The sequence below is a fragment of the Penicillium argentinense genome (assembly GCF_028826775.1).
Source record: "Penicillium argentinense strain IBT 30761 chromosome Unknown utg000005l_segment0_segment0, whole genome shotgun sequence".
Lineage (NCBI taxonomy): Eukaryota > Fungi > Ascomycota > Eurotiomycetes > Eurotiales > Aspergillaceae > Penicillium > Penicillium argentinense.
The window spans coordinates 1,595,760-1,621,296 of NW_026622664.1; the positions used below are offsets into that span (position 1 = coordinate 1,595,760).

At 49.2% G+C, this 25,537-nt stretch overlaps 9 protein-coding genes across 9 annotated transcripts; 5 read left to right on the forward strand and 4 right to left on the reverse strand.

Moving 5' to 3' along the window:
- Positions 1-315: 315 nt before the first annotated feature.
- On the forward strand, positions 316-1,351 carry N7532_005393 (alcohol dehydrogenase; the record flags this gene model as incomplete). Its single annotated transcript, XM_056617887.1, has 3 exons — positions 316-455; positions 666-1,066; positions 1,116-1,351. 3 exons carry the CDS (start codon positions 316-318, stop codon positions 1,349-1,351), a joined length of 777 nt encoding a protein of 258 aa, XP_056474046.1.
- Positions 1,352-1,535: 184 nt separating this feature from the next.
- On the reverse strand, positions 1,536-2,563 carry N7532_005394 (lipase family protein; the record flags this gene model as incomplete). Its single annotated transcript, XM_056617888.1, has 3 exons — positions 1,536-2,202; positions 2,257-2,425; positions 2,485-2,563. The coding sequence occupies 3 exons, from the start codon at positions 2,561-2,563 to the stop codon at positions 1,536-1,538; spliced, it is 915 nt and encodes a 304-aa protein (XP_056474047.1).
- Positions 2,564-4,333: 1,770 nt separating this feature from the next.
- Positions 4,334-5,705, reverse strand: N7532_005395 (uncharacterized protein; the record flags this gene model as incomplete). Its single annotated transcript, XM_056617889.1, has 2 exons — positions 4,334-5,544; positions 5,651-5,705. 2 exons carry the CDS (start codon positions 5,703-5,705, stop codon positions 4,334-4,336), a joined length of 1,266 nt encoding a protein of 421 aa, XP_056474048.1.
- Positions 5,706-7,208: 1,503 nt separating this feature from the next.
- N7532_005396 (PLP-dependent cysteine synthase family protein) lies at positions 7,209-8,165 on the reverse strand (the record flags this gene model as incomplete). The annotated part of the gene is made up of 1 exon (XM_056617890.1): positions 7,209-8,165. The coding sequence occupies one exon, from the start codon at positions 8,163-8,165 to the stop codon at positions 7,209-7,211; it is 957 nt and encodes a 318-aa protein (XP_056474049.1).
- Positions 8,166-9,585: 1,420 nt separating this feature from the next.
- Positions 9,586-10,520, forward strand: N7532_005397 (uncharacterized protein; the record flags this gene model as incomplete). The annotated part of the gene is made up of 4 exons (XM_056617891.1): positions 9,586-9,633; positions 9,697-9,992; positions 10,080-10,380; positions 10,431-10,520. The coding sequence occupies 4 exons, from the start codon at positions 9,586-9,588 to the stop codon at positions 10,518-10,520; spliced, it is 735 nt and encodes a 244-aa protein (XP_056474050.1).
- Positions 10,521-11,728: 1,208 nt separating this feature from the next.
- N7532_005398 (nucleic acid/nucleotide deaminase domain-containing protein) lies at positions 11,729-13,081 on the forward strand (the record flags this gene model as incomplete). The annotated part of the gene is made up of 1 exon (XM_056617892.1): positions 11,729-13,081. One exon carries the CDS (start codon positions 11,729-11,731, stop codon positions 13,079-13,081), a length of 1,353 nt encoding a protein of 450 aa, XP_056474051.1.
- A 1,971-nt stretch (positions 13,082-15,052) lies between these two features.
- Positions 15,053-16,225, reverse strand: N7532_005399 (alpha/beta hydrolase; the record flags this gene model as incomplete). The annotated part of the gene is made up of 1 exon (XM_056617893.1): positions 15,053-16,225. The coding sequence occupies one exon, from the start codon at positions 16,223-16,225 to the stop codon at positions 15,053-15,055; it is 1,173 nt and encodes a 390-aa protein (XP_056474052.1).
- A 1,165-nt stretch (positions 16,226-17,390) lies between these two features.
- Positions 17,391-18,422, forward strand: N7532_005400 (MDR family NADP-dependent oxidoreductase; the record flags this gene model as incomplete). The annotated part of the gene is made up of 1 exon (XM_056617894.1): positions 17,391-18,422. One exon carries the CDS (start codon positions 17,391-17,393, stop codon positions 18,420-18,422), a length of 1,032 nt encoding a protein of 343 aa, XP_056474053.1.
- A 956-nt stretch (positions 18,423-19,378) lies between these two features.
- On the forward strand, positions 19,379-20,409 carry N7532_005401 (NAD-dependent epimerase/dehydratase; the record flags this gene model as incomplete). Its single annotated transcript, XM_056617895.1, has 2 exons — positions 19,379-19,790; positions 19,847-20,409. 2 exons carry the CDS (start codon positions 19,379-19,381, stop codon positions 20,407-20,409), a joined length of 975 nt encoding a protein of 324 aa, XP_056474054.1.
- Positions 20,410-25,537: the final 5,128 nt, after the last annotated feature.

Here is a 25,537-nt window from a genome sequence, read left to right on the forward strand (position 1 = left end):
AATTACCAAGCAGCCAGTCTCAGAATGCAAGTGGCTTTTCAAGAACCGAAAAGTTATAAATCCTTTTCAGATTCTCAATGGAAACTCCATATTCATCAGATACAAGCAGCATCCTCTTTAGATCGCTACAATGGTCTCAATTTCGAACCAAGCCGCGTGGATTCCCTCCGCCAAGGCAAACCCCTCCAAGTTGGACCGGCACCGGATCCAAGCCCGGCAGAAAACGAATTGGTCATCAAGGTCGCATACGCTGCTGTCAATGCAATTGATTGGAAGGTAACAGTCATGGTGTCAGATACAACTGGTATGAGATAAATGCTGAATACTGTTCAGATGCAACAAATCGCTGCCTTTCCATTGAATTACCCATTCATCTTCGGCACCGACGTCGCAGGAACCATCGTCCAGCTTGGTTCTCGCGTATCACGATTCAAGCTTGGTCAAAGAGTCATTGGGTAAGTCTGCACTGGTCATGTTGACACGATCAGGCGTCAACAGTGACATTTACTGATCAATCTCAAGACACTGCGATAGCTTCCGAAGCGGCAAGACTACAAACTCAGGATTCCAGCTGTACAGCACATGTCGCGAGATCCTAGTGTCCGAAGTCCCAGACTCTCTTCCCTTAGCTAATGCCGCCGTTCTTCCATTGTCAATCTCAACAGCCTCCAGTGCCCTCTTTGTTCAACTAAATGCTCCCTTGCCTTCCCTCAAACCCAAACCTACCGGGAAAACGGTTCTGATCTGGGGGGCAGCTCGTCGGTTGGAATTTCTGCCATCCAGCTTGCGCGCGATGCAGGTCTCGGGGTGATCGCGACGGCCAGCGTCGCTAACCACGGTCTTGTGAGGGAGCTGGGCGCTTCCCATGTCTTTGACCATAAGAACCCCGGTGTCGTTGATGAAATCTTAGCCCTGCTTGAGCCGGGCGACTTGGTGGTGGATTGTATCAGTGATGTTCACACCCAGGCAAAATGCGGGGAGATTCTGTCGCGGATCGGTGGCGGCAGACTTCCAATAATGCTCCTCCCTGATGGATCTGCACCTGAAAATGTAGAGGCTGTCTTCGGTAAGCTGGCTCTAGCTTTTGTGTTATCCTGGAATATTCCGCTGACAAGGATATTTTCACAAAGTCAATGGCTTGGACCCCGGATTTTCGAGTCCAGAGGTTGGTGATGCGGTGTGGCGGAAATACATTCCTGCTGCATTGGCTGCTGGGACATTCCAAACGAAGCCGGAGCCCCTCATCATCAAGGGTGGTCTGAAGAAAGTACAGGAGGGTTTCGATATACTTCGAAGGGGCGTCTCGGCCAAAAAGGTGGTCATTGAAATTTCACAAGAGGAGCCAAATTAGAGAATTTAAATGTTGGCAAAACTACTTTGTCCTCATCGTTAGTGCGTGCGGTTGAAACGTTATAGATATTGTTTGAAAATATAAATACAAATCAAACTCTATACTCTAAAAGGAAAATTACCAGCTTCGACTCCTCCAACACCGAAAGAAAGACGCCTTGCTGAAATTAAAATGTAGGTATGCTTTAAACCCGGAAAGGCAGACCGGGACCCTTGCAGCCATCAGTCTCCTCAAAGTACCAATGGTGGGCAGGGAAGTCGCCAAGTCCAGGCACACCAGTGCCAGTGTTGCCGTTCCAGTTGATATCGCCTTCCAAGACCTTGATATCACTCGCCGAAACAGTAGCATTGTTGGGCGAAGTGATGTAGTACTCCGGGCTGACGTGGACATATCCCATCGCAATGAGAGGCAGCTTAGGGACCGGGTCGTTGATGTGCGTAAAGCGGTAGTTGTTCGGCTGGGCAGTGATGTACTTGGCCAGGGCAGGGTTGGCCACGCGAGGCGAGGCATACGCGTATAATTTAGCGGAGGGGTAACCTTTACCACGGAGGTCGGCGGCGGCGAGGGTAGCGACGCCGGCACCGAGACTGTGGCCGACGATGACCAGGTCATAATCAGAGTGCTGGGCGACGGTATCGTTCAGGACGCCAGAGATGGAGTCGCGGACGTTGGTCCAGGAGCTCCAGAACCCCAACTCAGCGGAGCAGCCGTCACAGAGCTTTGGGTCGGTATAGAAGAATTCGACGTCGGAGATCCAGTTGCGAACGGAGTAGGAGCCACGAAAGGCCAAAACGATGGCATTGTTGGTGTTGTCGAGCGCGAGGTAGCCGGCAGTATCGGTCGAGGTAGTGCTGGGCTGGTTAGTACGAGGCTCCTTTTTCCTCGCCAGGCGGCTTAGTACTCACTTGGAAAAGTCATAGACGATACTGGTGTCGGCCTGCTCCACCTGGGGGCAGTTACCAGCGCTGCAGGTAATCTTGTGACCAGGCTTGGAGGCGTAGTTTTCATTGCAGTAAGAGGCTGCTGCATACTGGGCCCAGAACTTGAACTGGGACAACTCGTCGGTAGAGACTTCTGCAGGCGCAATTAGCAACAGAAGACAAAAAAATGTTTAATCTCCTGGCAATGCATACCTCTGGCTTTCAGGTTCCTGGGAAGGGCATGCCCGATAGCAGCGCCCGCGGAGAGGACTGTCAGCAAAGAGAAACGCATAGTGGCCGTGCAACAGGATCTCGATCTCGTCGATAGGCTCGGGATTCAGAGTCTCGACGAGGGCGACCTTTATAACGCGCCTCAGCGGCTTCGGCTCCCACGCGGGACACGAAAGACTGGACCCTGCATGGCTACCCACTGTCCAACGGTGCTTATCCTGCGGGGATCCACGGATTTCCAGTGTGATCGGATGATACGAATCCGGTGATCGCCCGACTGCCCGTCTCAGGATAGTATGTGCCTCTGCCTCGGTGTGTCGGTGGCCTTACCTGTTAGTGTCCGATCGATGCAGATCATATTGCCAACCGGTGGACAAGGCAGCCCATGTGACCCATTAAGGCCTGATGGGTTAAGCTTGGCGATAGACAGCCCATGGATGACGATGGGGCTCCACGGGCGCCTTTACTGTTTCCGGAGGGCTGGTCCGCGGAGGATTCAAGACATTGCTGATCATTGACGGCAGCCACATGGGAATCGTTCGCCCGTTCGGCTGTGTACCTGACATCGTCATCCCGTCTGTCTTCATGGGATGCGGGCGAGGTCTCGTGGTTGTGGTGTAGGGTAGATGTTCATGGTGAGTGCGAGAGCAGTTCGTGGACGTCCCGCGCATTCCAGCGCCACCCGATGCCACCTGCACGAACTCCTCCAGCCGGCCAATCTGGGCGGTCCTCCCCATACTTCTTTTCAATTCGGGCTGAACTCATCCCGCAGCAGTGCCGTGACCGAGGATACACTGCAGAGCCCGGTACCACGAGCATGCATCCCTCGGCTTGTCCGTCGAGATGAAAAACCCGCAGTCTGTGGAGTTCATGCGGAGACGAGCCCGTCACCGTGGACATTGTGATCGGAAGTTGACCCACTCTCGGAGTGCAAGATCGTCCCGGCACCGGCACCGGGCACGCAATCTGATCCGAGGCCCAGGCAGAGAGGCGAACGTGCGTGGGGGCGGAATTGCTTAATTTCAAGGTCAGTTGCGCGTTGAAGAAGTGGGCTGACCCAGGATGTGAGCGGCTATTGGCTCGATGATGTCCCAGATAGGCAGCTGGAGCGTGAGAAGAGGCATTATAGCGTAACTGATTGTGATACTACTGTTCCACTATCCAAATTGAATGAGCTGTTTTCTGATGTTCACTCTTTTGGTGTTGGTCTTTCAAAATTCTCGTGGTTTCCAATGTTTTGTCCTGCAGAGTAGTAATGCGAATATACTACTGTATCTAGTACGTACACTACTAGTGTAAAAGTATACATCATAGATGGCTGCAAAATCCTCCGTGGCGCACCAAAGTGCTGTACACTAGTGAATGTGTAAGCTCGTAAAAGCATTCCGGAGAAATACGTTATATCCTCTAGTAGTCATCACTTATGCTTGTCGTCTCGCTAGAGCATCTTGATGGTTAACAGTGACAATTGGAAATTGTAAGTGATGGGCCAGACATGATCAGACGCTGTGAGATGACCGTATGGGTCACTGGGCAAGGACCAAAGCAATGCAGAATATATCACATCACTTACGAATGTCGCGGTCAAATAGCGATAACCATAATGCTCATACGTCAGTGTACACGTTGTTGAAGCACGTACCATATAGTAATTCGATCAAGGTTTCCTACTAACCAAGCATCCAAGAGATGCTAGAAGGGTAATGTGGCCGTAAAACTGCCGGTTCAGGAAATAATCAGCTACTGCACTAGTGTAAAGCTTTGGCTACGTGAGGTAGTATATTTCCCCAGACCGAGTCCTTTATGCCACACAAGGTACCCTCGATGTCGTTTACCATCCCCTCGAAGTGGCCTCCGGTGTCGCCGCTGCCAATGCGGCTTCAGGTACAGCCGCCGCCAAAAACTGCTCAGTCGGTTCAGGCGTCGATGTGACGGTGATCGTCTCGCGATCGAGTGCTACCATCGTCACGGGCGGAATATACCAATCGCGGTCACACACTGTCCAGCTGGGGTCAACTCCGCGGACCTCCTCCGGAAGCAGCAGCCAAGGAGTATAATTGTCACGGATAATAGAGCAGGTATTTACATCCGCTAACGGGCATTGCTGGCCACCGCGGAACTGTGGCCATGGGATGAGCGACTGTGTATAATTCCCGATTTCTTGGGGCATGAGCTCGGCAAAGTTGAATGGATATGCTGTTCCAATAGTCGGGTATTTGGCGTTTCGATGGTGGCGGACGGAGGATACGGTTTTTGGATTAACCGAGATGACGACGTTGCTGTGATCCACGCCGCATTGGTATCCTGCGTGACCACGACGATTGCTCCAAGCGTAGATCGATGTAAAGGATACATAGATCGATGGGGAGGTGAAGGTGGCGCCATTGACTACAGCTGTGCTGAGTCCCGACGCAGGGACGGTGGTTCCGTTCTGCAGACAGAGATCGCCGTCGGCGGTAGTAGTGGGCCAGTAGAAGAGGGTCGCGGTGGCAGGGAGAAAATGACAGTTGGAGCAAGGATTTTCTTCGGGGTACTCGCGACTCGTCTGGGGACAGTCCGCAGGGCGAATAGGACTGTTGGTGTCGCCAGGTACAGAGGTCACGATGGAGTCGCGCCAGGAGCTAGACAGGCTAGACCAGGTTTGCCAAATTGGGATACACTCGCTTGTTTGGAGGGTGCACTGTGGGGTCGAGGACGGCTCTCGATAGAAGGTCTCTGTGTTCGTGAAGGTCCTATATCCTGTAATGCAAGGACCGGTTCCGGGGTAGTATTGGGTGGCCGTTTCGCGAGGCCCTAGGGCACGCGGAATCCCATCACAAAGAGTGGTCAGAGAGCCCGTATGCGTGTCGGACCATGCTTCTAATGAAATAGAGGTACGGCAGGCGCCCTCGCTGGTGGCGTAGGAACCGAGCGAGGTGCTCGTGGAAGTCGAGCCTAGAGACCATAGGCCCTCGGACCGACCAGCGTATTCAACCCATTCAGCGTTGCAAGAGACTGCGGACGCTTGGGGACCCGTCGTGGGCCCGTAGTAGTAATTGGTGGCTGTCGGCCAGAAAATCGATGTATTGAGGGTAATGAGCCATTGCGAGCTGGTGGTGCCTTTTCGGTTATTAGATCTGACCCCAAAAATGCTAGGGCATCAACACACCTTCCTCCTGGCCGGCAGCGAGTCCAAAAAGCAGGGTGAATAACAGGGAAGCCATACTCAAGTTATTAATGAGCAGTCAAATCCAGAGCAGACCAAGGGGGGGGGTATTTCTTCAAGGCTTCCTTTGCATAGTCCGCACCTGCAGATACGCGAGAGAATCGTGCCTTGGCAGAGACTTAGAGTGGCCTTCATGTGAGACAATGCCAAGCATTGTGCATCAGGGTCTGGCGTTCAGAGGACATGTTTGAGAGTCTCCTGCCGATGTGGTCGTACCCTATGCACTCCTCGTGTTGATGCGGGGCTCTTCGCCATAAGCCTTAACATCAAACCAATCTGATCCACTGACAATAGAGATCCATCAAGCGTAACGGAGTTGTTGCCGTAAGAAAAATTTCAGCAGAATCCTCCTGACCAACTACCCAACAATAATGTAGAACCACCATTCCTCACTCACAGCACCGGCATCAATGCTCTTCCACTACTTCCTTCAAAGACTTGAAGTCCGTCAGGTCATTCGCCCCTAATGAACGCTCATCACACACTGACTGTCTCCCATCCATGGAATTGAAGTAAGCTGTGCATTTATCTCGTCTGTGGAAGCCGATACGACCTTCCGCGGTGCCACAGAGCCCCGTGATAAGTCTCGAGCGGTTTCGGGATAGATTCAGTTCATGCTGGAGCGGAAGGGCGGAGTTATTCGGGAAATCCAGGTTTCAGGTGCCAAGATGGCTAGCGCAGCGCCCGGTACCTTAGGGCTTATGGGTAAGACTGACGGACCCTGCCGCTGCCGACGTCTGTCTTGGAAAAATTCTTATTGCGGCGGGGAAGTTGGCTTAGGCATAGGTCGGACTTGATCTTCAGGGTGACAACATCTGTGAAGAGAAATGATTATTAATACTAGGAATGGACGCTTGCGATGGCATCATATGTAGCCATCTGTGGTGTTCAATTCCCCATGAACTGGAGTTGTGGTGAAGTAATACTCTCACAGTAGCGGCATATAGCTAGTACACCCAGAAAAACATTGGAATTCGTATATGCAGCCAATGATGCTGCATCATCTGAGGAGTGAAGCAAAGCATTTCCCTAGGCTCTCCGATTAGTCATAGTATGCTACACCAGTAAACTGGTTACTCCAAAGTACTCGTTAACTAAAGGTAGTAGTAGCGATAAAGAGTCATATTCACTATCTACTATAGTAGTAGCGCATGGTCGCTCGGCGTATTGGATTCAGGGGTATTTTGGACCGGACCTGACACATATCTACGTCGATCAACAGGAATCAATTGACTTTTGCTTTGGAGCATACACACTGTCCACTTAACTGTGTACACAGTACCTAGCTGGTGATACCAACAGATACAAACTATGCAACCTCGAAGGACTCTAGGATATAACGAATTGTGTCGATGGGAGAAATGGAAAGCAATAGCAATGATTAAAAGTCGGCCCAATTGAAGCTAAACCATCAGTTGCAAGTACAAGTCTTCAACTGCAAGTAACCGAAATGATACTGTCAAGTCTTTGTTCAATCTGGTACTACACACGCATCCCATTCTCAATAATTTCCGTTATCAGCGAAGAGGTTTCCGTTCATGTATTTAAGTCCGGTGTCAACAGCCACGGTGACTACCGTCTTGTCAGGACCTAGCTCCTTGGCCAGGGCAATAGCAGCGACGACATTGAGACCCGTGGAAGTTCCCACAAGTAGCCCCTCTTCCTGGGCAAGTCGCCGACACATGGTACGCCCCTCTTCTTCGGAGATACCCCATGCCTCATCATATAAACTGCGATTGAGGTGAGGTGGGATAAAACCCACCCCAACACCCTCCACGCTATGAGAGCCGCCATGACCCTCCGTGAGGATGGGTGAAGATTCCGGCTCTAGAACTATGAACCGTGTCTCTGGCCACCTCGATTTGAGCACTCGAGACACCCCGGTGACCATGCCAGCCGCACCAAACGTGCCACAGAAGGCATCAATTCCATTTGGGAATTGTGCAATCAGTTCTTTGCCGATTAAGTCATACCCGGAAAGACTGTCTGTATTATTGAACTGGTCGATGAGGAAGTGTCCTTCGTGGCTGCCAACACCTTGTGCATGGCGTATCATAGAGGGGATAAGGTCTGCTGTGACGCAGCCGGATGGGCTGTGAATTATATCGACAGTGGCACCTAGGGCACGCATAGTTCGTAGCTTTTCGACTGCAAAGGCATTGGAAGAAGCCACCCTGAATTTGTATCCCTTGATAGCACAGACAAATGCCAAAGAAGAGCCAGTACTGCCACCACTGGCTTCCACAACTGTCATACCTGGCTGTAGCTTCCCCTTACTCTCGGCTTGCTCAATCATGGACTTCGCCATACGATCCTTATACGAACCGGTCGGGTTCAAGTATTCAAGCTTCAGAAAGACCTTGGCGTGGCCTTCCGGAACCACGCGACGGAGACGCACGACAGGCGTATTTCCAATAGCATCCAACGCGGAGTCGACAGGCGATGGGGGTGAAGCCATGCTGTAGGCTTTGCTGATTTGGCTTGAAGTTCAAACTCGGGTCTTGGGCTGAATGATGGTTTCCGGGCTAGAACGGCTTAGGTGCTGGAAGGATGTCAGGAAAGCAAACCGAATTTAGGCGATACCAACGCAGTCGGTAAGTGAGTGGACCAGCAGAAAGCACGTAATATATGTAAAGGAAGTCATCAGCATAAGTCATGAAACGGACATCTTCGGCGATTGAACCTCAAAGGCCGAATCTCAAAGGCCGAACCTGGAAGGCAACTTTCGAAATGATTCAGCAGATACCCAATCTCCTACCTGTTTTGTATGGTAATCGGATATTCTCGGAAAAGCAGCGCTGTAACACACACTAAAAACCCCTGAATAGATGGCGTCCTGAACGGGAGCCGACAGATAGATCTTCAGTCAATCAATCGATCGCTGGGATGGTTCAATTGGCCCCTCACGAGTACTAGTCGATACCGATATCCAAAAGTCCGACATACTGAGTGATCCACGTTCCTTAATGTTTTGTACAGTAATTTAGAATACTTGGCATTACGGTTTGTCGTAACACGATGTGCAGTGATTCCTCTTACACCTAATCATACCAGGAATACCAAGAATGGCCAATATAGTTATGAAAATACACTGAATTTACTGGCTAATGAGAGCAACCGAATCAAAACGGGTTCATGCAACGATGCAAAGATGAGATGGAAAGGTTTGTTGATTCTGATGAATTAAACAACTGAACTTCATGGGGTTAAATGACTCAGGGTTTACAAGAAAGAGGGGGGCATTCCTGATATCAAATACCACTAGGAACTTTCGAGGTAAAGATTACAGGGACTGGACATAACTTTCTACACCCCACCCAGCTCACCGCCTGTATAGATTTATACCGTCTACCTAAAAGACGTAGTATACAGGTGTGACGAATGTATGGTTCAAAATTGACAGGCAGTAAATTCTGCCGAGCGGGGAATTTCCGTACTGACTAATATTAGGCATATCCAAATGAGTGTTTGTTGATTGAAGATTGTATCCGTTGAGAGATCCTCAGGAGCCTGCTATAGCGTGTTACGGCACTATACTTCGATCTATCCGGATTACCATACAAAAATAAGGGAGGATGATGCGGACGCTGAATAAGCCTGTCCGTAGATCCCTAGCGGTAAGATATCCCTGCCTCAGTTCGTCATTATTTTAATCATTTAGTGAAACTGACCCTTAACGATTATTCATCTGGATTGTAACTTTTCTACGGGGATACACCAGTCCCATTCTCTGCGGATGATATCATCCACCGAGTGATGACCAATCCCCCCTGCATTCCTAAGCCTCGGCAATAGTAATCTGCCCGAGAGCTTTATATAGCTCCCCTCCATTCCCAGTTCATTGCACTCGACGGAAACTCTTCATAGCCATATCAATTATGGTTTCCAAGTTTATCGCAATTATCGCCGGCGTTGGCCCTGGCACAGTACGGTCTACTTATACATACACCCCCGGCATATAAGAAATACAGCACTAACAAAACATACAGGGCGCCTCGATCGCCAGGAAGTTTGCTAAGGCGTACTCTGTTGTTGTTCTGGCCCGAAACCCAGAAAACTTCGACCTAGTCGTTCAGGAGATCAATGCTAGTGGCGGCCAAGCCTTCGGCATTAGCACAGACGTCTCAGACTTAGAGAGCGTGAATGCCGCCTTTGATAAGATCGCAGCTCAATACCCATCGTCTAAGGTTGCCGCCGCGGTGTTCAATGCTGGCGGCGGCTTAGTCCGAAAGCCATTCCTTGAACTTACTAAGCATGATTACTCAATCGCACTTGCATCTCAAGCGTACGTTTCTTTCCACATATTTTGCTCTCGATAAGAACAAATCAAAAAGTATGTGAATTTGGGACTTAGCACTAATTCGTATAATAGGCAAGGTGCTTTCAATTTCGCTCAACGCTCTCTCCCGCTCCTCTTAGATTCTCGTGAATCCTCCGAGTATCCGCCAACTCTGATCTTTACCGGAGCTACAGCGAGCCTAAAGGGCTCAGCTAACTTTGCTGCTTTTGCCTCAGGCAAGTTTGCACTACGCGCGTTAGCACAGTCGCTTGCTCGTGAGTTTGGACCGCAGGGTGTGCATGTCTCGCATACCATCATTGATGGTATCATTGACATACCCCGGACCAAGGCATGGGCCAATGAACACGTGGATGGGAAATTGAGTCCCGATGCTGTAGGTGTTAGTTCTTTTGGTATATTGGTTTGGTCACTGACTTACTTTAGATTGCGGACTCGTATTGGTTTCTGCACACTCAGCCACGGACGACATTTGCCTTTGAATTAGATCTACGTCCATATGTCGAGAAGTGGTAAGACATTGATTTAAGTCCCGGGGTTCTTCGAATCTACTGTACATAACCTGAGAGAAGCGAGTTTCTCACTTGTTCCGGACTGCCTGACGCGAGTATCTCAATTTGTATCTTTAAAAGTAATGCGCACATGATACTATGAGAATTGATTCACTTTATTTCCAAACAAAAACTAGTGCTAAAAAGAGCCAGGCTACTTCCATGGGCAAGCCCAGCACTCATCAGCTTTCTCAGTGCTCAATATCTGGGGACAGATCTATGATTCATTGATGACCTTTACTTTAATTTCGTTATGATCTGATCTCATTGCGGCTGGGAATCTACAACCTTCTAATATCTTGGCAAATTTCCCATTATGCAAACTTGGCGCCAATATGACAGGGAGCATAAAAGTATATACAGTGCCACTGATGCAATCTCTATATGAAAACTTAGAAGCGAGTATACCGTTTCATGCATTGCTTTCGCCCTGGTTTAGCGTCTTTTTCCTCCCAATCTCGAGTGCCTCAGGTTGTATGTGCTTGGTGGGTTGACCATGTAAATTAATTTATATATGTCGAGACGAGTTCGGGGCAATAAGGCGGCTAGACCAAAAATGCTCCATTGGCTCGCCACGTTCTTAGTTGTTATCGTTATTTATTGCCTCGACAATATGTAACAGCAATTTTTATAGCGGTGACACCGTGGAGAGAATATTGCTCTCAATTACCTGCTGCATGAAGTTCCTGAGCCACCGCAACAAAAGCCCACAGTGCCCTCTCGCGGCTTCGAGAACGACTATACGCTTCCCTTTCCTAAAGAAAGTGAATTAGTGGAAATTCTCTCCTTTCTTGCCAAAACGAAAGAAGGATCTGATTATATTCCTGCCATGTGCGTTGAGCAAGACCCCAATGGTCCAACATTGAAGGCCCTCTTGGCGATCAATAAAAGGACATATACAGATGGAAATCACCTGCTACAAAATCTGAAAACTGGATTCGAAAACATATTTAATGTACTTCGAAAATCACCATATGGTTCGTTGATCTCCCCCATGTGTTTTAGCTACTGATCTGAATGTCGCCAGAGCGAGGGAGCTCTACGGAGATCATGAAACAACTTCTCCGCATGATCGTGCAAATGTGTTCTTCTCGAATCGCTTGTCGATTGCGACTTACTGGTAGAAAATGGAAAGAATCTAAGAGGTCCATCAAAGATAATCTAGAAAGAGCAATGGAAGGCATTCGGCAAATAGATCCTCAGAAACTTACCCAGTTCAACCTAGACGCAAGCTTGCTATTGTTCAGAGCCGAGTCTAAAAGCGTGATTCAGTCGGTCAATAAATGGTCCAATCATCGTGTCTCATATCTTCTCGATGATATTGTGGATAAGATGTACCGATTGAGCAATGTTTATGGCTTGCAGCAACTCCTCCATCTGATCCCCTCTGGTCCCACGAAGATGGTCAAGGAAGCAGCCTTCGCATCTACCTTGCTCAACGTCATCCGAAAAGTATCCAGATATAAAGAAGCCGCTCGAATAATTCACCGCATTGCCAAGAAATTCCCTCTTGTCCGAAACATCGAGGTCCATCTGGCATCTCTCCCCCAAGAGGCTTTCGATCGACCCCATCTGCTGGCATACTTGACTAGTCTTCCAGTCGTGCTTTCTCGTTTAGGGAAGATCAATGGCAAAAAGTATGATATCTCCCAGTTCTCTCAATTCATAACGGGCAGGACGGTCGAGAGTCTGGGTGAAGAGTTCTCCCAGCAAACTACCAGGACACTCCACGAAGCCAAGATTCACGCAGAGATCCAGATAATCGCTTACTGCGAAATTCAATCACCTCCGCTGTTCCCGCGTGTCATCGCTTCCAGTAAGGATGCATGTTTTTTGTGCCATACATTCATCCAAATTCATAACAAGATGCATACATCACGCACACATGGGAGATTGTACCCTGGCTGGCGGCTACCAACGCTTTCGTCTCTCAAGATGCTAGAGCACAAATTCAATGAAATTCTCCTAAACCACGCTCGACAGACAATCAGAGCTCGCGCAAAAGTTCAAATGAATATCCATCCGCACCCTAATGAAAGTACTTTACTTCCTATGTTGGCTTCAGTGTCGACAATTAGCGCTGTACCAAATCAGACCAGTATCATGGAGAAAACGACATTGCCCCAGATTGTGCCTCCAGGCCCCAGTATCCTGGAAACTGCGGTCTCAACTGCAGGTCTGTCTGTGGGATTTAAAGAAGCTAGTAGCCGTGTTCTGGCATCCAGCAATCCGTTTACCGGCGTTATCACTCCGACAGCCTCATCTCCATTCTTCCTGACTGGCCCTCTGCATATCCAACTCGAGATGGAGGAGGGCTTAGATCCCGAATTCGCAACAAAGTCTCTTGCGTACTCCATTGAAAAACTGACCGTCGATCAGTCCAACGAGCTACCGATCGAGACTCTGACGATGGACGTCGTGAAACTAGAGGGGGAGATCACATATGCACTCCCGCCAGACGGGAGGTTCTGCATTCAAGCTCACGATGTCAGATTGAAGATCGTGTGTCAGCAATGCGAAGGCTAATTTTCAAACCAGTACCGATAATTTGCAGCTTCAGAAGGAGGGAGGGGTACTATACAGTATCGTTGGAATGGACCAAGAATCAGAAGCCGTCGAAAGAGTCACCGTAGTCATCTGCTCGCAGTAGAAGAAGACAATGCTGAGAAATGGCATGCTTGATGTCCTTCAACAAGTGGTGACGACGAATGTAGTCCGAATAGCAGCAACTATTCGAGTCAATTGCTGGGGCTAATTCTGCGACTCCTCAATATTTTGTTAAGCTGTAAAAGCTTTGCGGCAAAGACATTACCCCGCAATTAGGGAATTATCGCCAGTTTCATCACCGACTCCGCTCTGCCAACCCCTTTTCCCCTCTCTCTTTTCACCACCCTCTCTTTTCACCACCCTCTCTTTTCACCACCCTCTCTTTTCACCACCCTCTCTTTTCACCACCCTCTCTTTTCACCACCCTCTCTTTTCACCACCCTCTCTTTTCACCACCCTCTCTTTTCACCACCCTCTCTTTAGAGCTATCTCTTTACAGCTATCTCAAGATTAATTAATAAGTTGAAATAAACTACATTTCCTCGTTGAGACTCAAAATACAGTGAGAGCCGTTGAAAAATAAATCCGGAACAAAAGTTGTTCAACAGAGTCGCTGAAAGAGTCGTTGAAGGTGACTAATTAAAGCAGGTGAAGCCATTGTTGAGAGATTGCAATCGTTAATGCTATCTTTCAACGATCGAGCGGCTTCACGTCTTAAATAGAGAAATACCAACCTCCAATTTTTGAACTATTCGCTTTTCATCATATATCTATAATTATGTATCCACTATTTCGTCTCACCGTTGCTGAACGTTGATTCATCTCAAATAGAACAGATTGCGTTCTTCACCTTTTGGCATGCGGAAATAACAGTTGGCCCTGGGACTTAGAATGAGCGGCTGTCCTTGCAAGCACGGTAGAAGCAGGGGATGCGAGACTAATAGCAAAACGCGCGTACCTATGGCAAGAATGGAAAAGGTGTTTGTTAATATCATTCAATTAATCCTACTTTCCATGAAAAGGCCGCTGTTTAAAGCGACTCATCACCATTACCTGCGGTTTCCTATATTCAACCGAAGTTTGGATTGCTCTTTCAATCCGTTTCCCTCTATCCATTAAAGTCACAAATAGGCGCTATTTCCAGACCTTGTTCATTCCATCCGATCTAAGTGCTAGTGCTACCATTTACTTGAAAATCAACGGTAGTCGTGTGAATATTCCCTCACAAATAAATGAGGCCAGTAATAAAGAGAAGCCGCATGAAGTTTGCAAGTATGTAGCCGTTAATACGTGAATACAGTAACTACTGGATACGGAGCGTCTGAAAGGGACGACTTGGAAGTCTCAGCGACAGTACCGGAACTTGCAAGTTAATGATCATGACTAGAGGGAAGACCCGAGTCTGGAGGTTGTACTGTAAGTGGGCGACCGCCTATTCGTGGATGACTCTCTAGCTATGAGCGACTACCAATTTCCACTATGCTATTCGGAAGCCTTGGAAAAAACACCAGCCAGTCATATTTCAATCACGCCTAAACAAACGCGAAAGATATCTTGTTGAGGGAAAATCTTTAAGCAACTTCATAATTGATTCCATTAAATTTCACGAGTTTGATTTTTTTTCTCTGGATTTACAAGGTCTAAATGAGGATCCAATTTCTCCGCAGTATTGTCCGAGCAAGCTAAAACAGTATGGACTATTATACATCGTAGACGAATGAGATCAAACGGAACCAATCCAGGATGATAGGATTGATTGCAGAAGGAAAGAACACACTCGAGGGCAGGTTGAAATACCCCCAAAATGGGCCGATACTCGGTGGTTACAACACCGAGATTGCCAAGGTAACCAATTTAAAAGAAATGCGGATCTAGAAGCAACGAATCCCTTGCTAGCGGTAAGTTACCGCTCCATAGTTCTGACAAGTATTAATGATCCGATTCTCCGCACTAACACACATGCTCGTCCATCCAGTCATGCGCCACCGCGTACGCTACAATCGCCTCGTAATGAAGATTAATGCAGTGTCCGATATTGTCGAGCACGGTGACCGAAAAGCTGGTGGCGGCGGGAAACAGAGACGACACGCGGGCTGGGCCCGAGGTCTTCCCCTGCCCACATTCGCCGCCCGGCCCTGAGCCATCCGAGGTCTCATTGACAAAACAAAAAGTCGCGTCTTGGTCGCCCGTAATCACCGTCACGGGTCCGGAATAGTTGGTCGCAACCTTTGCCAGGCTGGCCGTAGCCATTTCCCCTACAGAAACCGTCTGTTGGATGTCAAAGTCGAGCGCAGACACCCGGGGGTCGAAGGTGCTATTGCGGCCGTAAAACGCCTTTTGTCTGCCAGGAAGGGACGACGTTACCAGATATCCGTCATCCAGGCTGCCGAATCTGGCCGGAAGTGCCTCCTTTGCCGGCAGGAGCCCGGTTTCCAAGATGAGCGGGGTGTCCGACTCGGCGGCGTACCCCGTCAGCATAAGGGCATCGACGGCATCGGGGTACGTGGCGGCCAGCTCGACGCCAATCATAGATCCGAGAGAATGGCCGACATAAATGACCTTTTCAAACGACCGTCCGTGGATAATCTGTCCCCGCTTTAGCTGCGCGGCGATCTGGTTGGCCACCGCCGCGTGCAGAGGAATTTGGTCGGTATGGAATGGATTGGGGCGAGAGGAAGCGCCGTCACCAGCACGATCGATCGACAGCGTGGCGTACCCTCTTCGGGTAGCAAAGTCCACCCAGGAGTAGAGCCGCGACTGGACGCCCGGCATTCCCAGGGCAAACCAGTAGTCTTTGGTGTACGTGATGCCGTGAACGAGCAGTTGAATTGCGTCTCGACGTGGGGAGGGGCCTATTGGCTCACAGTAGCGGGCGCTGATATTCAGTGCAGTGGACTCGTAGGCCCAGGTCGAGCTGTTGGATGTCAGCGCCAGCTCGGACACCAGGGCGATCACCGAGCTGCCATTGGTGAGGACCGAGTCTTCCACTTGACGGTTCCAGGAAGAGACGCGCAAGGGGATGACAAGATCCGAGCAATCAGCAGGGCTGTCCCAGGCTTTGCTGAGTGACGACGAGATGAAGAGGGTGCATAGTGCCACCTTCAGATATTGGAAGTTGAACATGGCGTCCCAAATGTTCCGGCTCGAGGGATGAGGCCCGTGGACAAGGGGATGTCAAGCCGCTTTTATAGACTTCGATATGCCTGCTAACCCCCCTGAGGATAAAGACAAAGCTCCACTTCAGCTGGTCATTTAGATCCTCAGCTGGCTGTCAATTTCGCCAATAGGGCCCTCTCAAGATCGGATTTTACCTCAGTTCAGATCAGCATATAACGAATATACAAAATACAGCTATCGCTTCTGTGCCATAGGATGTTAGTCCATCTACTCGCACATCAAGATGTCTCACCACGAAGAGTCCATTCGTCCTCGACATAGCGCTTCCTACTGGCGCTTGGTTCTAAACCAGGGGTTTCTTACGCCAGACATCCTGCAGCATTTCGTACCCAAGCAATGGTCGCCCTCTCATTACAAAGCATTATTCATTATTAGTTAACTAACTAACCCAAGTGGGCAGGGCGCGCCGCTTTGTAACGACAGCGCGAGATTAATAATAAGGGGACCCAGGAGATTCAGAGCACACAAAATGTAAAGTTAGTTAGTTAATTAACTTACACAGAGGATAATTAATAACTTAAGCATTTTTCGGTCATCCGCGTGTACGGCAATCACCAAGCGAGTGGACCACACCTGAAGTCGAAAGCTTCTCGGTAATGGGGAACCGAGGCCTGGATGTTCATTTTACACATCACCCATTGAATCATACGCAAGCATTATAACTCCATAGTGCTACTACAGCGAACAGGGTGGCCTCCTCAACAAATGCGGCCCTCCTGCCAACAATGGCCGTTTACATCGGACTGGGGCGTTTTGAGTTCCTCCGAGCTCCACCATCACAATGAGCTTTGTGACAAAAAGGGGTCTCCGCGATGGCTAATTCGATGGCTATGATCAGACCTCCGCATGCTGATAAATCTTGACGTACAGTAGATACGTTTGACAATGGTGAGAAAGTTTCATCAATCCGAATCAAGGTACGCTCTGATGGGGTGCGATGTACAGGAAAGTGGAACCGTCAGCATCTGGAAAGAACCAATTTCACCAGCAGTATAATACCATACAGTACAAGCCTTCCTGCTCAATTATCCGCCAATTCCCCCTCATCAATCCTTCAACTCAGTTCACTTTTTCCTCCTCTCACCTATCCACATTCCATTTAATTGACATCATGGCCAACAAGGCGCTCGTTTTCAAGGAGATCCCTCAGGGATACCCCGTTCCTGGCCAGCACTTGACCGTCGTGCCCGCCACGTATGACGCCAACGTTGCCGCTCCCGCCAATGGTGTCGTGATCCAGTCCCTCTACACCAGCTTCGACCCATATATGCGCGGCCGCATGCGCCCCGCCGAGGTCAAGTCTTACGGTCCAGTCTTCGAGCTCAACGAGGCCATCGACAGTGCCAGCATTGCCAAGGTCCTCCGTTCCAACAATGCTTCCTACAAGGAGGGTGACCTCGTGATTGGCCACGTGCCAATCCAGGAGTACATTTCGCTCGATGGCCAGAACCTGCAGCGCATTCGCAAGCTGGAGAACTCTCTAGGCATCGAGGATATTCGTGTCTTCCTAGGCGCTCTTGGCATGCCCGGTCTAGCCGCGTACTCTTCGCTGTACGCGATCGGTAAGCCCAAGAAGGGCGAGACTATCTTTGTCTCCGCTGCTAGCGGTGCCGTCGGCCAGATCGTTGGCCAGCTCGCCAAGAACGAGGGTCTGCGCGTCATTGGCTCCGTCGGCTCCGAAGAGAAGCTCAACTTCATAATCAAGGAGCTTGGTTTCGACGGCGGCTTCAACTACAAGAACGAGAAGCCTGCCGATGCGCTGGCTCGTCTTGCCCCCGAGGGTATCGATATCTACTACGAGAACGTCGGCGGTGAGCACCTCGAGGCTGCTCTGGACGCGATGCAGGACTTCGGTCGTGTCGTCGTTAGCGGTCTGATCTCCCAGTACAACTCCGCTTACAACCCCATCAAGAACATCCACAACGTGATATTCAAGCGTATCACGATGCGCGGTTTTATCGTCAGTGACCCCGACATGGGTCCCCTTTACGCTAAGGAGCACCAAGAGCGGGCGCAGAAGTGGATCAAGGAGGGCTCGTTCAAGGTGCTCATTCACGAGACTGTCGGTATTGACAACTCGGCAGAGGGTCTGGTCGGTATTTTCTACGGCAAGAATAAGGGCAAGGCCGTCTTGAAGTTCTAAGCGACTGAAATATATATACCATCCTTAGCCTGTATATTTGGGATTTGGAAGGACGAAAATCAATTGAAATACATGCGGTTTAGTCCACTCGGGAGGGAGAGGCAGTTAGCTATAGACATGATCTGAATAATCGCATCAGAGAAGGAACCTCACCAACGTCAATATAAACTATATATTTCAAGACGTAACCAAATATCGTAGCCGTGGTCTGTCATCACAGAGTCAAGATATATTGCCGGGCTAAACAATTCAAGGTCTCTCTCCATCTCCCCTTCTTTCCCTCCCCATGCTTAGTTATTTCGTTGAATGCTACTACGTTGGTTGATGTCTGTCACTTCGTAACTGAGCTGTAACAGGAAGAACGGGTCCAATGAACACTAGATTAGACCATATATGTGGGAGGCCGGAAGGCGCACCAGTGCGATGTGGGCCTTGCTCACCCTCAGTGGTAGTTTCATCAGATATCCCAAGATCTACGAAATCGAGCTAGTTTTCAAGTTCCTCCTAATCGTTGTGATGTCAATTGATGAAACAAGTAAGTTTGGAATGATTGCACTGTGCCCCTGAATTTCATGATGCTTAAGGCATAACATCAGGACAAGTTCGTATCCTTTCTCCGGAGAGTACCGAAAATTTCGACGAATGTAAGACGCTAAGCCATCCCATTTGCGCACCATAATCTTCATCGTGTAGTTTCAAGCCATGGTTATGTTCTCTCGGCTCGGCATGATCATTAATCATTACCGTTAACTATCTTCGTCTCCGAAAGCTTAAAAACAACCAAACCACAGTACGGCCGGACTTTAGAGATGGGTATTTATAAGAATTATTAATCGGTAATTAGATGTCATCTAATTAATTTCTCTCGATCTTGATTTATCAGCGTGTCTTGCCTGGCGTGCACTATATAAATGAGAACACTGAACTGACTTCCACTACACCAAACAACTCCCAAAATGTCTCTCGTCTTAATTACCGGAGCAACAGGCTTTATCGGCTCCCAGGTCGTCCTTCAGACACTGGAAGCCGGCCACAATGTCCACCTCGTCGTCCGTCGCCCTGAGCAAGCCGACAAGCTGCGCCGGATTTTCTCCAAATACTACGAGAAACTATCCTTCGCCGTGCTACCCGATATCACCGCACCAGGCGGCTTTGACGAGGCTCTCCAAGGCGTAGACTACGTTATCCACGTGGCCTCACCCATAGCTGGCTCGGGGGAGTCGGATCTGCTTACCCCCGCCGTAAAGGGGACTGTCTCGGTACTAGAGTCGGCGGTGAAGGTTCCGAGTATTCGGAAGGTGGTCATCACAGCCTCGATTCTGTCCATCATACCGTTAACACCACCTGCGGATGGCGCAGTTGTGAAAGGTACCCCTCCTGGCTGCGTTTAATTCCAAGAGTGCGAACCCACTAACATTAACAAGAGGACAACGACTTCGACTTCACATTCGACGCGGAAAGTCCCGCTGCCCTCTCACCAATAGGCCAATACCACGCGAGCAAAATCGCCGCCCACAAGGCCGTGATCGACTTCGTGGCAACCAACAACCCGTCTTTCGATGTGGTGACCATTCACCCCGTCCTCGTCTTCGGCCGCAGTCTCATTCAAGAAACCGCCGAAGAACTATCCGGTAGCAACGGGTTGCTCTTCCAAACGCTTATGTCAGAGACTCCCTTCGGGAAACAATTCCTCGGCGTACACGTTAGCGATGTCGCCTCGGCGCATGTCAGCGCCCTTACGAGAAGCTGTACCACCATCAAGGGTGTACAGCCGTACCTTGTTTCGTCTAAAGCGCGCCCGTGGCACGAGGTGCATGATTTCGTGAAAAATAGGTATCCTGGTCTTGCTATCAAGCTGCCTCCGTTGGATACGTTAGGCTACGATGTTGATACAACTAGGGCGCACCGAGAGCTAGGGATTGAGTTTCGAGGCATGGAGGTGCAGGTTGCGGACCTTTTGGATCAGCAGTTGGAGTTAAGGGGATAGTGCGTGTCCAGTTAGATAGACTAACGACTGCTAGTTGGTGGTGCTGATGTGGTGATACTGTACTTGCGCAGAGTCAGTGGGGCTACAGCTAGTTTATGGGGTTAAATGCAGCTCACATTTCCTACTTGCAAATTACCAGGTCAATTATTTCTATCAAGTAAATCTGACTTGGGCGATCCTATCTATGCTATGCACGACTATGCCAAGATAGCCAGGTTGCACAAGCTGGCAACTATGGCCTTGGCGGTCCCTACCACCAATTGGCTCGAGTTTTCAAGCAGGTAACATCTCGGCCACGAAGATATAAGGATATTCTCGCCAGGCTCCGAAAAAAGAGAGTTGACATTGCGGCTGTGTCTATTTATGCCGCCGAAGAACCTGGGCGGCTTCGAATGGTTTTTGCGCACCCGCATAACGTGCTGGAAGAGGGACTTGTAGGGTGTTTCAAGCTATTCAATAATTGGCGGTGTTTGATACAAGATGTTGACGATAGCGCATAATACATTAAAGGAATGTTAGTGTGTGATATCATTTACCGCGAGCCCTCGCGAGTTGAGACTCTAAATTGAGGCACAAATGTGATGATCATTCTCTAACTATGCGCGTTGGCGCAGCGATTTGTAGCTGCCTTCTGCCTAGAGCGGTTCTCGCATTAGGCTACCACTACAATCTATTGTCGAAGCAATAAATGACGGTAACAACTAAGAATATAGCCTATGGAGGATTTTCCACTCCAACTTATCTATCGAATATTGAGATCAATTCTGGAGACCAATTCGAGCGGCCAATTCAGCATGTAAGTTTGACCAACTCGGGTGAATTCAGACGCCCGTCTAACTTCATATGGATCAATTTGAAAAAGTTCACATCGTCAATTTACCGCTGAATTAGCCACCAGAATTTACCTAGACCGGCCATCCCAATCCTGACAGTCAATTCTGGCAACCTATTCAAGTGTTCAACTCAGATCGCTAATTTAGACCAATTCGAGAGTATTTGCAAGGTGAATTTACGTGAAATGAGGTTAATAAGTTTGACGAACTGGGATTACTGACCAGCCTTATATAGAGGTCCATACGCTTTACTTTTAGTAAGGAAACTGAATGACTGGGCTAGGTTAAGTCATGCAGCCAAAATTGTTCTATATGTGAGAGGGATTGCGCGAAAAGTAACCTCATCGAATTGTATCGAGATTTGGTCTGAGATATGGGCTAATGGACCAAAGGGAACCAATTCCAAAGATGAGTTGAATTGAATTAGTCGAAGAAAAGATGAAAAGAGCGCACGATGCGAGGACATGTTAGGACGTCCTGCTTATATAAGTAGGGAAGGGGGTCGGAAGTCGCGATTCTCGGAGTGTCAAGAATCCCTAGCATAAACAAAGGAACCACGACACAAGTGAAATTAAACCATTCTGCGTATATTTTACGATCCCACTTTCCTCGATATTAACTACGTATCGGCCAGGTTAACTACTTATCGGCCAGGCTAACTAGATATGCAGAGCAGGTGCGCTAGCACAAACCTTAATTGGACCCGCTCCCGTCGGACTCTGTTGCTCCACCCTCGACATTAACTAATTATCGGCCAGGCTATCTCGATTTGTAGAGCAGGTGCGCTAGCACGAACCTTAATTGAACCCGCTTCCGGCGGACTCTGTTGCTCCACCCTCGACATTAACTAATTATCGGCCAGGCTATCTCGATTTGTAGAGCAGGTGCGCTAGCACGAACTGTCAACTCTGAGAGGTAAAATACTGTGGATTCTCCACTGCTCTTGGTTATTCAGCATCCACCCACATTGCAATAGTAATTGTATGGTAATTCGGGTCATTCTCGGAAGAACTGTGATGTAATACGCAGTTTATAGCCCCTGGATCATTTTCAACAGATCGGAACACACAGACACACTCTCGTTAATCCATCTCATGCATCAATTGGCCGTCCCTCGATACTAGATGATACACGTATCCGACATCCTGACAGTTATGAGCCCGGTTAGCCGCGCCGCACACGTGTAACTGCGAGCGTACCACCCCTGGCAGCACTGCAGCAGCGATTCGCACGATCGGGATACCCCTGAACGCACGCATCACGCGAGAAATTGGAACCTCGCCCCGCGCTCAACGCAGCAATCCCGTACCCTTGAACCTAGTATCAGCACAGTATCAGTATCATCGCGAGAGAAGACAGGATGGCCGATTCACAAAGAGAGGAGATGGCAATGATCCCACCCGATCAGAAACTACGGGCGGAATCGCAGTGGAGGATCTGGATAGGACATATCAGGTCAGCAGCCATATCTGAAGATGTGTGGAATTATCTTGACCTCGAGAAGTCGGACGAAGAAGTTGAACAGCTTCCAATCGCACATCGGGAACCTATGATGCCCGTGGACCATCGCGGTAGAGAGAAGGATATCATGGACCTCACTGATGATGAGTTAAGGAGATGGCAGTTGCAGATACAGCTGTATGAGCGGCAGGAAACAAAGCGACAGCGGCTTGTTAAGGCTATGGCGCGCGTGAATAGCCTTATTACCCGTTCAGTAGCCACTGAGTTTCACTATCTTATTGTCGATGAGGAAACTCCAAGGAAGAAGCTATTGAAACTAGCAGAGACATTCAAGCCAAAGCCTGAGAATCGACGACAGGAGCTCCGACGTGCGTGGAGATTGATGATCAGGCAACCTGCGAGAGATGTTAGCATTGATCAGTGGCTCACACAGTGGGAAAGCTTATATGAGGAGGCAAAAGCTGCCAAGGTTCCTGACTGTATTGAGAAAGATGATGCTATTCGTGACTTCCTAGATGCTGTGCAGGGGCTAGATGACACCTTCTGCTCGGGATGGCGACGTGAGCTTCGTATGAACACGACTGCTACGTTTCATGAGGTTATTGCCGATTATCGTAGCCGCCGTGGAGATCTAGCACTCACTTCTGGAAAGAAGCAACCGAAGATGGCCTTCGCAACCCTGGATGGTCAGAAAGAGGCAAAGCCAACTGGGAAAACAGAGAAGACTTATCGAACGAAGTGCCCATGCGGATACCCTCGACACCACTACTCAGAGTGCTGGTATATTGATGAGACCCTGCGAAGTGACAACTGGAAGCCAAGAGAAGGAATTGCGAAGCGCTTAACTGATGCTATCAAGCAAATGAGTCCTCAGGATCAACAGAAGATCAAGCAGCTGATGGAGAAAAAGAAGGAAGCACCACCAGCGCAGGCTCAATTAGCAGTATCAGAAGAGAAGCTTAGCTTCTTCATTGCAGCTGCAGCATCAACTGGTCAGCATCAGGTGGCCAAACCGCTCAGAAATCGCTGGATTCTTGATTCAGGCACTACCCTGCATATCTGTAATGATCGTGGGCGTTTCAAAGTGTTCATCAAAGGGGAAAGCTCTGTTAAAACAGGTGATACTATGACTGCTACTACAGGGTATGGCACTGTGGACATGGTAGGCCAGGACCCTCAAACTGGCGAGCCTCAAGTGGTAGAGCTCACCAATGTTCATTATTCCCCGGGCTTCCATACCAATCTGATATCCTATTCAAAGATTGAGGATAAAGGATATTGGTGGAATCCTAGCAAGAAAGCCATTGTCAACAACAGCGACAGTCCAGTGTTACATGTGCGAAAGGAAAAGGGATTATACTTCATGGAATACTGCTCTTCTGATGCAGCCTTTGCCACCAAGCAGTCAGAAAAGCCACTCATTTCAGCAGCATCAGCCAGGCGCTGGCATCGTCGGCTAGGCCACGCATATAGCCAGAAGATTGAACTGTTGCCAGCGATGGTGGATGGAGTCAAAATTGATGGAAAGAGTGAAGACAACTCTCATGGTAACCCTGAACGATGTGAGGTCTGTCAGATCACCTCTGCGAAACGTCAGATATCAAGAAGACCACAGGGAGCCACATACGGGAAATTTGGGAGAATACACTTTGACCTTGTTCAAATTGACCCTGCCTATAATGGTGATCGCTGGTTATCCCATTTCTATGTGGATGGAATTCGATTCCATGCAGCATTCACTCACGAGAAGAAAAGTGGTTGTCAGCAAGCTGTGACACTCTTCTGTGCATATGTGAGGACCCAGTGGAACCTACCAATCCGAGCCTTTCGCTATGATAATGAGCGTTCAGCAGGTCGTACGGTAGAGCAATTTCTAGCAGAGGAAGGCTTTGTTGTTGAGCATAGCGTCGTTGGAACGCCAGAGCAAAATGGCTTCGCGGAGCGATCTGGGGGGGTGATAGTCACTATAGCACGCGCACTACTGCAGGATGCAGGTCTTCCGAAAGACCTGTGGCCAGAAGCAGTCAAAGCAGCTGTTTGGATAGTTAACAGATCGCCCACGAGGATGAGAGATGGAAAGTGGATTGTCCCATACCAGGAAGCACTTCATGTCCAGCAAGACCAACCACCACGAGTCAACCTTGCCAACCTCAGAATCTATGGATGCAGAGCGTATGTACGCAAGCAGGGCATCCCGAATGCAGCGAAGATGGAGCCTCGCGCAGAGATCGGTTATCTCGTTGGCTATGAAGCCTCAAATATCTGGAGAGTATGGTTTCCACAGAGAGGAGCTGTACGGGCAGTGCGAGATGTTGTCTTTGATGAGAACCAGTTCTTCAACCCACGAGAACTAGACAAACCACCAGTCAGCGATATAATTGAATCAATGCCTTGGATCACTGAACAGGATGAGGAAGAGGAGATACAACACCAGATAGTCCCTCTTTCCTCAAATGAAGCAGGAAGCAGAGAAAGCGCTGCTGAGAACATGCATGAACAAGCAGCAAGACATTCAGCAGGAAAAGCAACAAATTCGCAGCAGAAGGAGGGACGACAGATGGCTACACCTTCACCAACGCCATCAGCATCACAGCAACGGGCACCTTCGCTTCCACCAGGAACATTCCCTAGCTCGCCGCCACGGGAGTCATATGACCATGCTGAGCAGCTTCAAAATGAGCTCACAGCTGCATCACCCGCACAGGAGACTCCCAGAGCACCTAGAGATATCGATGGTGACATTTCAGAACGAAACATTGTGAGAGGAACGAGAAAACGACGAACAAGAGAGGATGACAACTTTGTCAGCTTTCAAGCTACCTCTGAGAAGGAGG